General features: G+C 41.9%; 1 protein-coding gene across 1 annotated transcript in view; it reads right to left on the reverse strand.

Annotated features, from left to right (window-relative positions):
• Positions 1-3,671: 3,671 nt before the first annotated feature.
• tox2 (TOX high mobility group box family member 2) overlaps positions 3,672-13,158 on the reverse strand; it is an 81,978-nt gene continuing 72,491 nt past the window's right edge. Inside the window, exons 6-10 of the mRNA XM_068742815.1 lie at positions 11,839-12,069; positions 8,030-8,110; positions 4,719-5,129; positions 4,491-4,639; positions 3,672-3,714 (exon numbers count right to left, since the gene is read on the reverse strand). Of these exons, the coding sequence (XP_068598916.1) occupies positions 3,672-3,714; positions 4,491-4,639; positions 4,719-5,129; positions 8,030-8,110; positions 11,839-12,069 (915 nt within the window). The remainder of the gene's footprint in view (positions 3,715-4,490; positions 4,640-4,718; positions 5,130-8,029; positions 8,111-11,838; positions 12,070-13,158) is intronic.

Raw genomic sequence — 13,158 nt, forward strand, 5'->3', positions numbered from 1 at the left:
TGCCGCTTTCACCCTCCACCATGAATTGTAAGCTTGTCATTCTGCACTGGACTCACGACTTTGACTGCGAGATGGGGGGGATTGGATTAAGGGCACTGACAGACTTGTCGTCAAGTTGTAGTATTTCCTACAGAATTATTCCAGACAATGACTGTCAGCATATCAGAGCAACCCAAAGGGGGAAAAAAACTAAAAGTAGTAACGTCATTAAAACAGGAAATAACAAATTGAATATTTTGAGCATACGAGCATGAATGTTAGCCAGAGAATAAAAATTGAGCAGACGTTCATATATTACTGGATGTGCACAAAAGGCACAATGCTTTGCGGCTGCACCCAAAACCTCATTATTTTCTTTGTCTGCATTAAAGGTCCCATATTGTGAAAAACTCACTTTTCCCATGCATCAACCCAAAAACAGCTAAATTAACCGTCCAGTAAATCCTTCGTAGTTTGTGTTGGTCTCTAATCACCTACTGAACCACGTCTGAAAGAAATGTCTCCCGGCTTGACGTTCTCTGCGTCAAGTTCATAAGATGCTCCGAGTCCTAAGCCACCTGTTGTAAAGTCCGTTGATTTGGGACTGGGTTAAACCTCAATGTCAATTCTGCGACTGTGTCTTTATGATTTGCTGTTGAATTATACCTGTTGTAGCTTATTAGCTGGCTGCAGCTGTAGTATCAGAATCCAAGGAGGCTATTTATTTCACAGCTGTAAGATATTTGTCTCTGTGTTACAAGAATGTTGATGATGGAGAAGTGTAAAATAAAGCTTGATGATTCAAAACATGTTTATTACGTGATCGCGTTGTTGCGCCGTGTGTGTGTTTGTGTGGACACACACCCCCTGATTGCGCTCCGCACGTCCAGCTCTCCCTCTGTCTCCTGCATGAGTCGAAGAAGAAGAGCAGAGTGGATAAAGTCTATTTTTTGTGGTAATGTTCCCTTGAAAATTGGCAAAAATGTTTTATTGTGTGCTAAAAACGTTGCCACACAGTTTACCATGGTAGCCTGCTCGCTATGAATGTACTTTTGCTTCCGGGTTTAGAGCGTTTCTGGCAGAGCAGTTTGAGACAGAAATGACGGACGCTGTCCTGCAGCATATGTTTGCTGTTTTGACCAAAGACTGGTACAGATATTTCATATAAGTGCTTGGAAATGGCATTAACTTGTGGAAAAAGTGTATAATATGGGACCTTTAAGGATGTGCTGCATAATTTTATATCAGTGTGACGGGGTTTCTTATTATCCAATAATTATTTATCTAGCAATTTAATTATTATCGAGGAAGAGACTTCAGGATATGTCAAATGAAACAAAATATTAATAGAAGGCACGGTGGTAGAAGTGTTTCTAAGAAGACTTGTGTGCATTTGGGGTAAAATCAGTACTTGGACTGTTGCCTGAGTTTGTGTGCACATTGCATTTCTCTGTTCTCTATATCTCACACGGACGCCTACGATGCACCACTTTTACAAGCAAAGCAAACGTGTTCTCGCATCTGCTCTCTAGTTTAAGATAGTTTTCTGGCAATATCTATGTTGGCTGGTCTACACTGAATCCACAGCTAATTAGCAAATGTCACAGGAGCCCTGAGCTAAGTATAGATATAGGCTACAACTGTAGTTTTCTTACAAATGCACTTTAATATACAGTAAGACGTGGGTTTCGGTGGATAAAGCACAGACCAGGTCTTTAAAAATGGTGTGATATTTATTTATTTTTTTTACAGAAAGGGACACAAAGGAGACTAAATATACTCAGAGAAATTAACAGGCATCAGGCGCGATCACTTTTAAACCTTTTTTTTTTATTATGCAGGTTTGAAATAAAAGAAGCATTGTGACACAAAGGGATGCTGCTGGCAAGGAAAAAAGGAGCAGCACCCAAAATGTAAAAAAAAACAAAGAAAATAATTGTGGTCGTTGTCATTTTTATCAAACCAGAGGGAAAGAAACAATAAAATAAGAATAAAAATACACCTCCATTTTAAGAAGCAAAAATAAACAGGGAGGGAAAAAATATCAAATTTCTCTCTTAAATAAGAAAACCTGTTAAATGGCTGATGGGCAACTAGCAAAACACTATATTGATAACTATTTAAATATTTATTGGCTTTACAAATAAAATTACTACAATTGGCAGTTTAACATTTTAAATTGTTAAAAATAAAATGAACAAAAACAAAAAAATGAAATTATCCTACAGTGAAGTGATAAATACAGATGTCTTTGTCACCAAAATGCATTTCTGTTAATCACACAAAATGTTAAAAAGATGAGATCAACACAACCAAACACCAACTAGAAACTTAGAAAAATCACTGTAATGTGGATGTGATGGCTCCATTCATGTTTCATCATTTCACTTCTGCATTTCGAGGACTCAAAATTGACATTATGCTCAGACAAAATAAGAAAGGGTGTGTGTGTGTGTGTGTGTAGGGGAACTGCATTTTTTTCTACTGGCAATATCAGATTTGATTTTCTCACCGCATTTCTCTCCCTCTCTCTGTCTATCTCCTTCTTCTCTATCTCTCACCTGGCTCTTTCAATTTAATGATCTACAGGACACCTATTGTGTATTCAGTTTTAGATTAAACTTTATTGGAAAAAAACACACCAGCGAGCACAGATTTAACGCAAGAATGAGAGTGTGAAATACTCCTCTGAAATCCAGCTGCACAAGGCTGTTAAAATTCACGAGAAAGAGACTCAAGCACTGAAACACTCTTGCCTTGCGCGCAAAGCGTGTGTCCGTGCACGTACACGACTGGGGTACATTCTAATGTCCAAACATACTCGCGCACACGCACACACTCGCACACAATGACTTACATGTAACTTTAAAGATGAAACGAATCTATCCGAACTTCCAATTCCCAATTTGATCCCATAAAAGTGATATTTACAATCACACACTGTGACAGCTCAGTAGACCTCAACAGGTCGTAAAAAAAAAAAAAGATTCTGTTTCATTTCTCCTCCCAACCCGAGCTTCGTGTAATAAATTTCAGGCCCTTAAGCAAAGCAACCGCAACATCTAAGCCTGCACTGAACCTACGAGAAGTTAATATTTTTCTACAGTAGAGGGCTCAACACTTATCGGCATAAAAAAAGAACAATTTTGCAAGCCAGAAATAAATTAAACAGCAACAACAACAAAAAACATAAAAAAAAGGAAATTAAAATGATTAAAGGAGAGGAAGAGTATTTTTTTCTTCTCATCCTAATTAAAGCTGGATGGGGTCATTCTGGGGACTTTGATGTGACACTGAAGATGAGTGCTCTACGGCCCGGCCTGTGTTGGAGCAGGCATGGAAAACGAAAGGGTGGGAGCAGGAGGGGGTGGGCGGGGCGTCGTAAGTGCTTGGCAAATTTTAAACAGCAAGAAGACTGCTTACACACTAAGTGGTACAGACAACAGCCATCTATTAAAAAACAAAAAAAACCTCTGGTCACAAGTTCATCTAGAAACTCAAACATAATTACACTGACGAAGATGTTGATGTGGTGTGTGCGTGTGTTTTGAATGTACTGTACGTTAAGAGTGACCTGTATGTACTATATGTGTGCATCAGGTTAGGTTTAGGGGTGTGGAAGAGGGGTGGGGGGTGGAGAATGGGAGAAGATTCGTCTGTGTCCTATCTGCTGACGGAGCTTGTCTTCTGTTTCAGGTGAGGTAGAGCGGCTTGTCCCTGCCAATCATGCTGCCACTGGAGAGAAGCAAATAAATACAAGCAGAGGCTTGAATGAAAACAAAGATAAAGCGATAAAGCAAATGAAGGATTACATTTCAAAAGATGGCTTTTCATTCCCTGGTGGTCGTAATTAAAGCCAAAAACCCCGAGCTTCTACTTTCCGCTACCAAACCCTGTAAATACATGAAATAATTATTGACAAACCAAACATTTCAAAATTCTTTGAAACAATGTTTGCCTTCAACTTAAAACGCGTAATTGTGTTGTAGGAACTCATGACTGCCAAACAATATCAGTGAAGACTTGTGTTTTCGGAACATCTGCCCTTTTTATTTTTATTGCTGTCTGAAAAGCACATGACATGCTCTATTATCTCACTATTACCTCTGCAGCTGTCTCCTCTGTCTCGCTGGAACGGATCTGACAGCAACGCTAGCGTCGTGAAAGCCATGGGAGAGACACTCGACATTGCCTGTGTGCTTATTTCTAAGAGTTTTGATCTGAGACTTGGGAGGTCTCAGATCAGGTCTCTGAGGTGTGGACTATGTTCCCCTCACGGAACCTGCAATCCTTCCATCAAAAACGTACCAAATACAGTCATCTAATCTTCCCATATTGTATTCTTTCACAATATTGTTCGCTTCTTTGATTTGAATCGGTGCATCAAACAACAAAACAAAATCCCACTTTGTTAAACTCAATTCGTCTCCGTTCCGAATATAATTCGAGACTGTGATTTGACAAGTGACGGTAACAAAGCTTACAGTACGAAGGAAGCGATTTCCACCAACCTGCAGTGGTTGCCACACTCCCTATTGCAGTATTCACTGTCCCAGTCATGGCTCTGAGCCCCTCCAGGGCCTGGACCAGGGCCAGGGGCTCCAGGAGACTGGGAGCCCCCAATGCTCTTCTGATACTCTGACTGGAGGTGGGAAAAACCCTGAGGAAAAGAATAAAAATAACTCACCGTCTTGACATGTAAACTATTTCACAGAATCAAATGTGTCTTATTAAAATACCTGCTGCCCAGGAGGTGGGGAATGAAGAGAGGCCTGCAGCCCCATCTGGTGTGAGATGATTGGCTGGGACTGGACCTGCTGCATGCGGATAGGCTGGTTGAGGAGCGAGCTCTGGTGCAGGGAAAGCTGCTGGTGGGGGTGAAGGGGTGGGCTGATCTGGAAGGGGGAGGGGGGAGAGGCACTAATGCTGGGCAACATCTGCGATTGGCTGAGCGTCTGCGACAGCGCGTGGCGGGGGGCGTGTCCTGCATAGCTCTGCAGGTCGGCTAGAGGGAAGGCCCCGGGGCCCAAGTAGGGTGACGACGGCTGGGGAGGGGGTGGCACACTGTAAAGGGGCGGGTTTGCTGGCATCATATGTGGAGAAGCCTGACTTGTTTGGGCACTTTTTGTCTCCACGGGATCATTATATGTCTGAAAGGGAGGGATGAAAAAGAGTCGTCAATTTCCAGTTTATTAAACATATTTTTATTTTATAATTTCTTTTCACTTTCATTTATCTTTTCCCTTTAAATTTTTTTTATCAGTGATTCCCAAATGTTTCACACCGAGTAAAACTGACACGTTAGACCACAGGATTGATTTGATAAGTTTAAGGACTTCCTTCCATGTTCAATTCTGCAAAGACAGATTGCAAACTTTTTGCTCAGTTTTAGGAAAACTGGAGGAAAATGCATAATACAGTTTTTCTGGTTGTCATGACATCACATCTAAATGACCCCAGAAAATGTAAAAGGCAAACGAAAAAAAAACTGTTTGGTAGCAGCTGCCTGACCTCTACAGAGGAAGTTGGACATTTATTTATTCAGTTATAATTTGAGGTTTTCATCTTTTTATGTAAAATAATTTATTGCGAGGAAATTTTAACTGAAAATATTTTCTCTCTAAAACAACCAATAACAATCAACAGTGTGTGTTCATTAAAATGAAGTAATTACCCTAAAACTACTGAGAGTGGGAAACGGACGGCCTTAAACATGATAATAACGGGCGTTTGAACACTTTATTGGACTCAACCCACTGTTCAAAGTGCAGGACATTTTACTTCTTGCCATTGCTTTCGTGGCATCACGTGTTTCCCTAGTGCTAATGCTAATGAGGTGCTGCATGAGCTTTGCATTGCCCTGTGTGAGCAGTGACCGGCCCGCCTCGATGGATTTTACATCATGGACTTAAAACATGTCAAAACTGGACTACCCAGGTATCCCAGGTTGATTCGTTCTCTCCTCAGATTACTGTCATTTCACTCTCTCATTCAGCTCATACTCAGTTTTTCAATTTTGAAATTTACGAATAAATATATGGCCAGAAATGCAACCTAGATTCCAAATTGCTAATAAAAAAAACCCCCCATAGTATGAAAATTGCAATTTAGTATAAAAACATAATTAGAGACAGATGAGAAAATACACGGCAATTTAAGAAGCTGATCGTTGAGAGGTGATAAAACTGTCCCATAATTCCTTGCGTCTCCTCATTTACAGAGACACGACCCTCTCAGGGGAATTATTCAAAACAAATGTCTGTGAAGGAAAAGGAGCAGCTGGCATCTTCAAATTCAAAGACAATTATTTAAATACGATCATGAAATATGTTTAAAAGGGGCCTAGCGCCTCTTCCTGCAAACTTGTGTTTGATGTGACAGTGTGGTTGCAAGTGGTAAAATAGGTACACATGCACACACACCCATATTCTGCAGGCCTCTAGGTCTCCCTCCCTTTCATGATGTGATATATGTATGAAATACATCCAGTGGTTCTCATTAACTGTCAGACTGGCTGGAGTGATGTGCGCTGGCTATTTAGTAATGGCTCACATCCATCCCTCTGAACCTCTGGAATAATCAATGCAGCAGGATGGATACAAGAGAGGGACAGATGGATGTGCAGGGTCAAGTGCAAAATGAAATGCTGAAAAAAAAAATGGTGGGAGAAAGGGTAGGAAAGAGGGAGAGGGTGGATGCAATCTGTGAAGACGTGTTTGTATTTAAAAGAAAACTCTGGAATGTAGATCAGTAAAATTATCCCATGTCATTTGACAGTTCATGGGGAGATTATCTAAACTTCAGAATTTGTCAAAAGTGAGATTCTACACTTCTATACTTGAGTCTGTATTAGTTATATTAGGCCCGAGTGCCTATCTTTATTATATGTATATATTATTATTATTATTATTATTTGATTGAAACAAACCTATGAGAAGTGGGGAGCAATCAAACTTGTTGTTTTCTTCCCCTCCCAAACAAACTGGCACGTGTCCCGAAACAAAAAGACAACAGGTGCATGCAGGAGATGTGAATCCTTCAAATGATACTCCAATTACATCCAATTCCACCCACTCCAATTCACTTTGAAAAGACTTCTTCAGTGGTAATTAAAAAAGAGAGTTGAGCTGAATTGCGGGATTCTGATTGGCTGCTCCTGAATGATTGGGGGGGGGGCACAGGTTTATTTTTGTCAGTCAGTTTTTTGACTGGCAATCTACCAACATATAGCATCAATCAAGCCACTGTATAGGAGCCCTGCCATCAATGTCTAATTGCACTGAAGACAAGGGGTAAGAATAATCTTTTTAGTTTAAAGTATGCCACAGTGAAGAGGCAGATGAATTAACTATTCATGCCTTAATCAAGGTGCTTGTTTTCGGCCCATGAGCGTGAGAGGAAGTGCAGCGCTGTGCTGGGAGGAGGAGGCGGGATGACAAAGAGAGAGAGGGGGGGGAGCTTGGTATATGCTAATGTAATTTAGAGTTGTGTTTTTTGACAGCGATGCAGCAATGCTGAAATGAAATGCATTGCACTAACAGATTACACCCCCTCCATTCTGTCGTAAACATTCTATAAGCCTTGTAGATGAAACCTGGTTTTATTTTTTAAAGATGTAACTTTCAGGTCTGTTTTTTTTTACAACCATTTAATGGAAGGTGTTTTAAGCTAAACTGCAGTAACCTCCAGCACACGAGGAGCAGCAGGTGTGTGAGCAAACCTCGGCATCAGATTAGGAACCCATCAGGAAGCAGAGAAGTGGACACAGTGTGTGCTAATGTCCACTTCTGCATTAACATGTACACACACACACACACACACACACACAGACCCTTTACCATTACTTTTCATTTCGCCCCAGGTTGCAAATTGGGTGTGTTGGAGGCCTAATTTTTACTGTTCTCCTTTAAGCACACACACACACAGATAAATGCACTCACCCCACTGTGCAGCAAGTGGACCCTTTCTTTAGAGTATGAATGAAAGGAATTTATCATCCCTTATATCACCACTGACCCATGTATATCAAAGATATGACCTCCGTGGTTACCTTGGAAACCAGACTGGCTCTGTAGGCGGCCAGGGCTTTCAGGTACTCCTTCTTTGCAGCCTCTGTTTTTCTCTTGTAGCTCTGCAGGAGCAAACACAACAACAACAACAATTGATTACAAGGTGATGCCAAAGGCTAAAATGTGCCTGTGGTCTGTTCTGACTATGTGGATGACATTTTGGAAGTCATGGTGTGATTGTGTGACCTGGCAGTGTACTCTGATTAAAAATAATAAAACATGAAACACACTTATTGCATGTTCATGAAGTCTAGCAGGTTTGTCCAATCTGCATGATGCAGCTGCATTTGAAGCATTCATTTCTTCAGAACATCCAAAATGAAATGCCGAGAGCGCTTTAGGCACAATGATGTGAAAACCAAGTTTGAAATATTACTGAGCTAAATAAGGAGCGAGAAGCCATTTGTCACTTTGTGTACTGCCTTTCAGCCACTTCCTCTTTTCAGGCTCTTTCTCATCTCTTAAGCAGAGCTGATGTCAGAGAGAATTCACAACAGCATTAGGAAAGAGGCAATCCTCCTGAATGAACCCAAAATGATGCGTTAAGACAGGGAATTTCACTTAATGCCATCGCTCGTCACTCACAGCGGCTCTTTATGGATGCATTGCCTTTTTGATGTCGGGGAAAACAAGTAGCGAGAAGTCCAACCTCAAATGGACGAGGACGACTCGGATCTCCCTCTGGAGCGTTTTAATTCGACGGAGGATGTGTGTTTATCTACGCGCCTGAATGCAGTGGGTAATTACTGATCCTCAGTGACAGTCTGTGTCTCCATGAACAGGGTCATTCCTTTCAAAGGGGTGGGGTAGGATATCCATTAAGCATTCATGTGTTGCCAATGCACATGGACTGGCAGCTGCTAACACAGTCAATAAACAAACAGACACACACTCGCACACACACACACGCAGAGCGGCAAACAAACCGAGATGAAGACGGACACAATCTCTTGCTCAAACAGCTGATGTTTATCCTCTCACTCATCTCTATTTACAATATTGTTATTATTTCCCGTCCACGACATACATTCAGGTATTTGAGTTAAGAGGACGATGACTCGGGTAAAGCCAGAGAACGTGAACGGATCTTCAGTTTCATTGAGGATCTCAATTTTTGTAAAATCGTGTGCAATCTCTCCGCTCGTATTGACTGAACCACGCTTGCCGCTTTAATGAACCTCAAACTACTCCCAGCAGCCTTTAATTTGAAATTAATTTAACAGAACTAATGATTTGCACAACGTCGGATACTTTTAAATAAATTACCATGCCTAAGGATGTCTAATTATTCCAAAGTGAGTGGATTCATTAGCAATTTAAGCTGTCAGAGGCTGCAGGTCAGTGTGAATTAGACATAACAAAGCTGCAAGGAGAGAGCATATGCCTCCACCGTAATCCCGACACAGAGGTGTCCCGTCTGAATTAGCCAGTAATTGTACCTTAATGAAATGTTCATGTTTGATAACCTGTTAATTACCGGAGACAATAACTCCGCACCCTGCTGACGGCGATTAGCCCGACGACCGAGCGACCGGCAAAAGGCAAAAGAGGACGAGGCAAATGGGTAAAGTAATGGAGGAGGAGGAGGAGGAGCAGGAAAGGAGAAGATGCTAAATTACATATTCTTAGCACATGATGCAAAAACTACACAGAAGTTAAATATCAGAACATTCTGCCGAAGCAAAGCGACAGTTTCTCTCCTTTCTCTTCCTGACCTTTCAACTCTAGCACAGCAGACTCGATTAAATAAAGCAAAGATCTGTCCCCCTCCAACCAAACGTCATTATTACAGTACCTCCACGCTGCGGCGAAAACATAAAAATGATCTTCATCTTAAATAACCAATAAGAGAAAAATGTTCTTTTGTGTTTCTAGGGCAGCTTTAATATGCCGTCACCTTGAAGAATAACGCAGCCCGAATAATGCATTGATCTCATGCTACAAAACAATGGCCTGTGGGAATAAAAAAAAAAAGCATTCTAAAACATCTTAATAAAAAAGGAAATATGGAAATAAACATGAATAACCCCCCCCCCCCCCCCCCCACTTTGTTCTACCAAACTCAAGGGCAACACTGGAGAATACGAGCGACACAAGTGAAGTAGCAGGGAAATGCACAAAGCCAGGCAGAATCACACACAAAACAACAACACAAATCACAGCAGTGAAACTTGTGATCATTTATTCAATAAAATAAAGCGATAAAACACGCTGCCTTGGATGCATTCGCATGAATTCTGCTGTGCTGGTGAGGTACGATAGGCAATTGGAAACAGGGGCCACGTTTTAGTTCAAACAAAGCTGTGTTTACGTTCCGGTGCTCCTTCGTGGCTCCAGCGGGTCTGACTGTGACATTATGGAACACACCTCATCGGTCCTACAGACGACATGACGGCCAACGTTTCGGGGAGGGGGGGCATATACAGCAACATATTGAGAGTGGGAGGAGCTAAAAACTGAGGCTGTATATTTGAAAGGTTTACGGTGGTATATGGCAGGTTTTCATTTGAGCCAGCAGCTGCGGCTCGTTAGATGCTGCTTTTATGAAACTAAAGGCAGAAACCGTTAGCATCTCTGGAGCATTAGCATGCAGTGGTTGAATTGCTTACGTTCCATAAATAGACATTTAACAAGTTTATCAATTTGCTGTGATGGAATAAATGACAGTGCCAGCCACAGAGAATAATTAGAGCATGTTACTGCGTGTTATTGGGTACTGCATTTCACTCCATAATGACATCATTACCTCGAGTTAATTATGTGTGTCGTGGGGTGACATGTTTCATTAAACACATGAGTGCGCAAACAAATCCCAAAAAATTAGCTGATGAAAATGGGTGGGGGCTTCTTAATGGTGGAACTGCCCTTTTGTTGGTTTTGTACGTTTTCAGGTAATTCTGTAGAGAGAGCGCGAGAGAGGAGGGAGGGAGGGAGGGGGGGGGGGGAGAGAGAGAGAGAGAGAGCATGCTGTATCTACAGCACACAATCGCTGGTGAAAAAGAAGCCGGGCATAAAGGGTTAAGAAACACAAACAAGAACATTTCAGGAGCAGATGTCCTTGAGGCAAAACCAAGGACAAGGCAATTGCTAATCTTGTATTCCCAGCATGATCAAATCACCAGGCAACAGATATAAATAAAAGGGCAGGAAATGAGGAATTCACATTCAGGGGTGTCAGCGGCAAAATGAAGATTCATGGTGAAGAGCCCCGGTGAAGGCGGCAAAAATTAACTGCAAATAAAAGGGGACAGACGGCCTCCATCGTCCAGCGTATAAAGCAGGCTGGGTGGGAGAAAAACTAGATGGGGGTGGGGGGGGGTCTGTTGACAGCGGCTGGGGCCGAGCAGAATGGGCTGCACTTTGTCATGGAGACAGGTGCTTTTATTTGACACCTAACAGGCTGCGCCCGAACTGGATATCCTAAAAATATGAGTCCGCACAGACTGCCTCGTTTTCCGTTCATTTCACGCCATCATTTGCCGCCACAAACACGCAGGTGCCTGTGAGACTTTGTCTGTTGGTCTGGAATGCCAAGGCGAAACAGTCCCAGACTTCGCGCGGAGGTTCCGTACTGTGGTAGATGTAATAGAATTCCAGTTACTAGTGAAAATATTCATGCACGTGGCTGAAGATTGAACATTTCACTCCTTTCAACGTGCCGTTTTTCATTGTGTTAAATGAGGAACTAACAGTTCATGCAGTGTTTGGCCAATTTAATAAGGGAAGTATTTTTTGTCATGTTTGACAACAATATCATCATAAATAGTTTCATCATTATATATTAATCTACCTGTTTCTGCTCCTCTCCCAGTCCATCCCACATGGATGCGACTATTTTGGACACGTCTCCAAAGGTAGCGTTAGGATTCTGTCCCTTAATGGCTGCCTGGGTGTCTCTGAAGAACAAGGCGTAGGCTGACACGGGCTTCGTGGGTTCGTTGGGATCCTTCTTCTTCTTCTTTTTTTGGGGTTTGGGCTTGGGCTTCATCATCTCTGAAGAGGGCCGCTTCTCCCCCGTGATCTGGAGAACCAGATACAGAAATGAAATGAACCGGTGTATTGACACTGCAGGAATAAGTTCTACCGAGGGAATAACGGCATGTGGGACGGACGCTGAGGTCAGTGGGTCCGGGTTATGAACTCGAGGTGCAGCGACGCTTCACTGATACTAACACGGCAGCATTTCTGCCTCAAAAGCATCTTGTGTTAAGAATCCGTCAAACCTTTTTCAAATCTTTATTTTTCACTAGTTCAGCAAGTCATAAATTCAGACCTTTCGTGGAAGGAATTTTGAAATCGCCTGCTGCGTCTGCTCTGTCTTTGATGTGGGCTCAGAGTGAATTGGAGAGAGCAAATGGAATTACTTAGTGATAGGAGAGGTGGTAATCATTTTTTACTCACGCACACAGTGAAACGAACAGCAGAGATAGGCAAGGAAATACATTTTCTCGAGCTAAAGAATCCCCCCCCCACCCCCCCCTCCCCGTTTTGCTGCATCCCCTGCAAAGTAGCATTTAAATACGCAATGAATCTGAAGCTCTGTGCTGGTGGCAGATTCAATTATACACTCGTTCACATTCCCCTGACGGAAACAAAGCAGATCCGCAGAGACATTAGGTGGTGGGCAATTTATGAAAGCAGTGTTATAGATTTACATAAAGCAAAATGAATGTAAACAAGTGTCCGGCTCTTCTCATCTAAATAAATGAGCCATTTAAATGGAGAGGTAGCTTTCAAACCAGACTGCATGCAAGCGCCAATAACAAAACTAGTTTAGATCGTCAATGCCTGTATTTGCGCTGCTCGAGAACAACCATTTAAAATGTCCTCCAAATTCAGAAACTGATAAAGGAGGTCTTTTCACTTTTTAAATAAGATGTGTAATATGTTCTTGTTTTATTGAAATGACCGTGTGGTCTGTGTGTTAGAGCCTGCAAATAGAAATCTGTCATGGTGGTTACTGGATTGTCAGCCGTTTATAAATGTGTAATTGAAAGGCAGCAATTAAATTTCACATAAGGAGCAAGAGAGCGTGCTTACAAACTCTTTTTTTTGTAAATGTGCTGCTCATAAAATGAAATGGATTTCACTCTTAAATTCAGTCATTTAG

The sequence above is a fragment of the Brachionichthys hirsutus genome, chromosome 8, assembly GCF_040956055.1.
Source record: "Brachionichthys hirsutus isolate HB-005 chromosome 8, CSIRO-AGI_Bhir_v1, whole genome shotgun sequence".
In the NCBI taxonomy this organism is placed as follows: domain Eukaryota; kingdom Metazoa; phylum Chordata; class Actinopteri; order Lophiiformes; family Brachionichthyidae; genus Brachionichthys; species Brachionichthys hirsutus.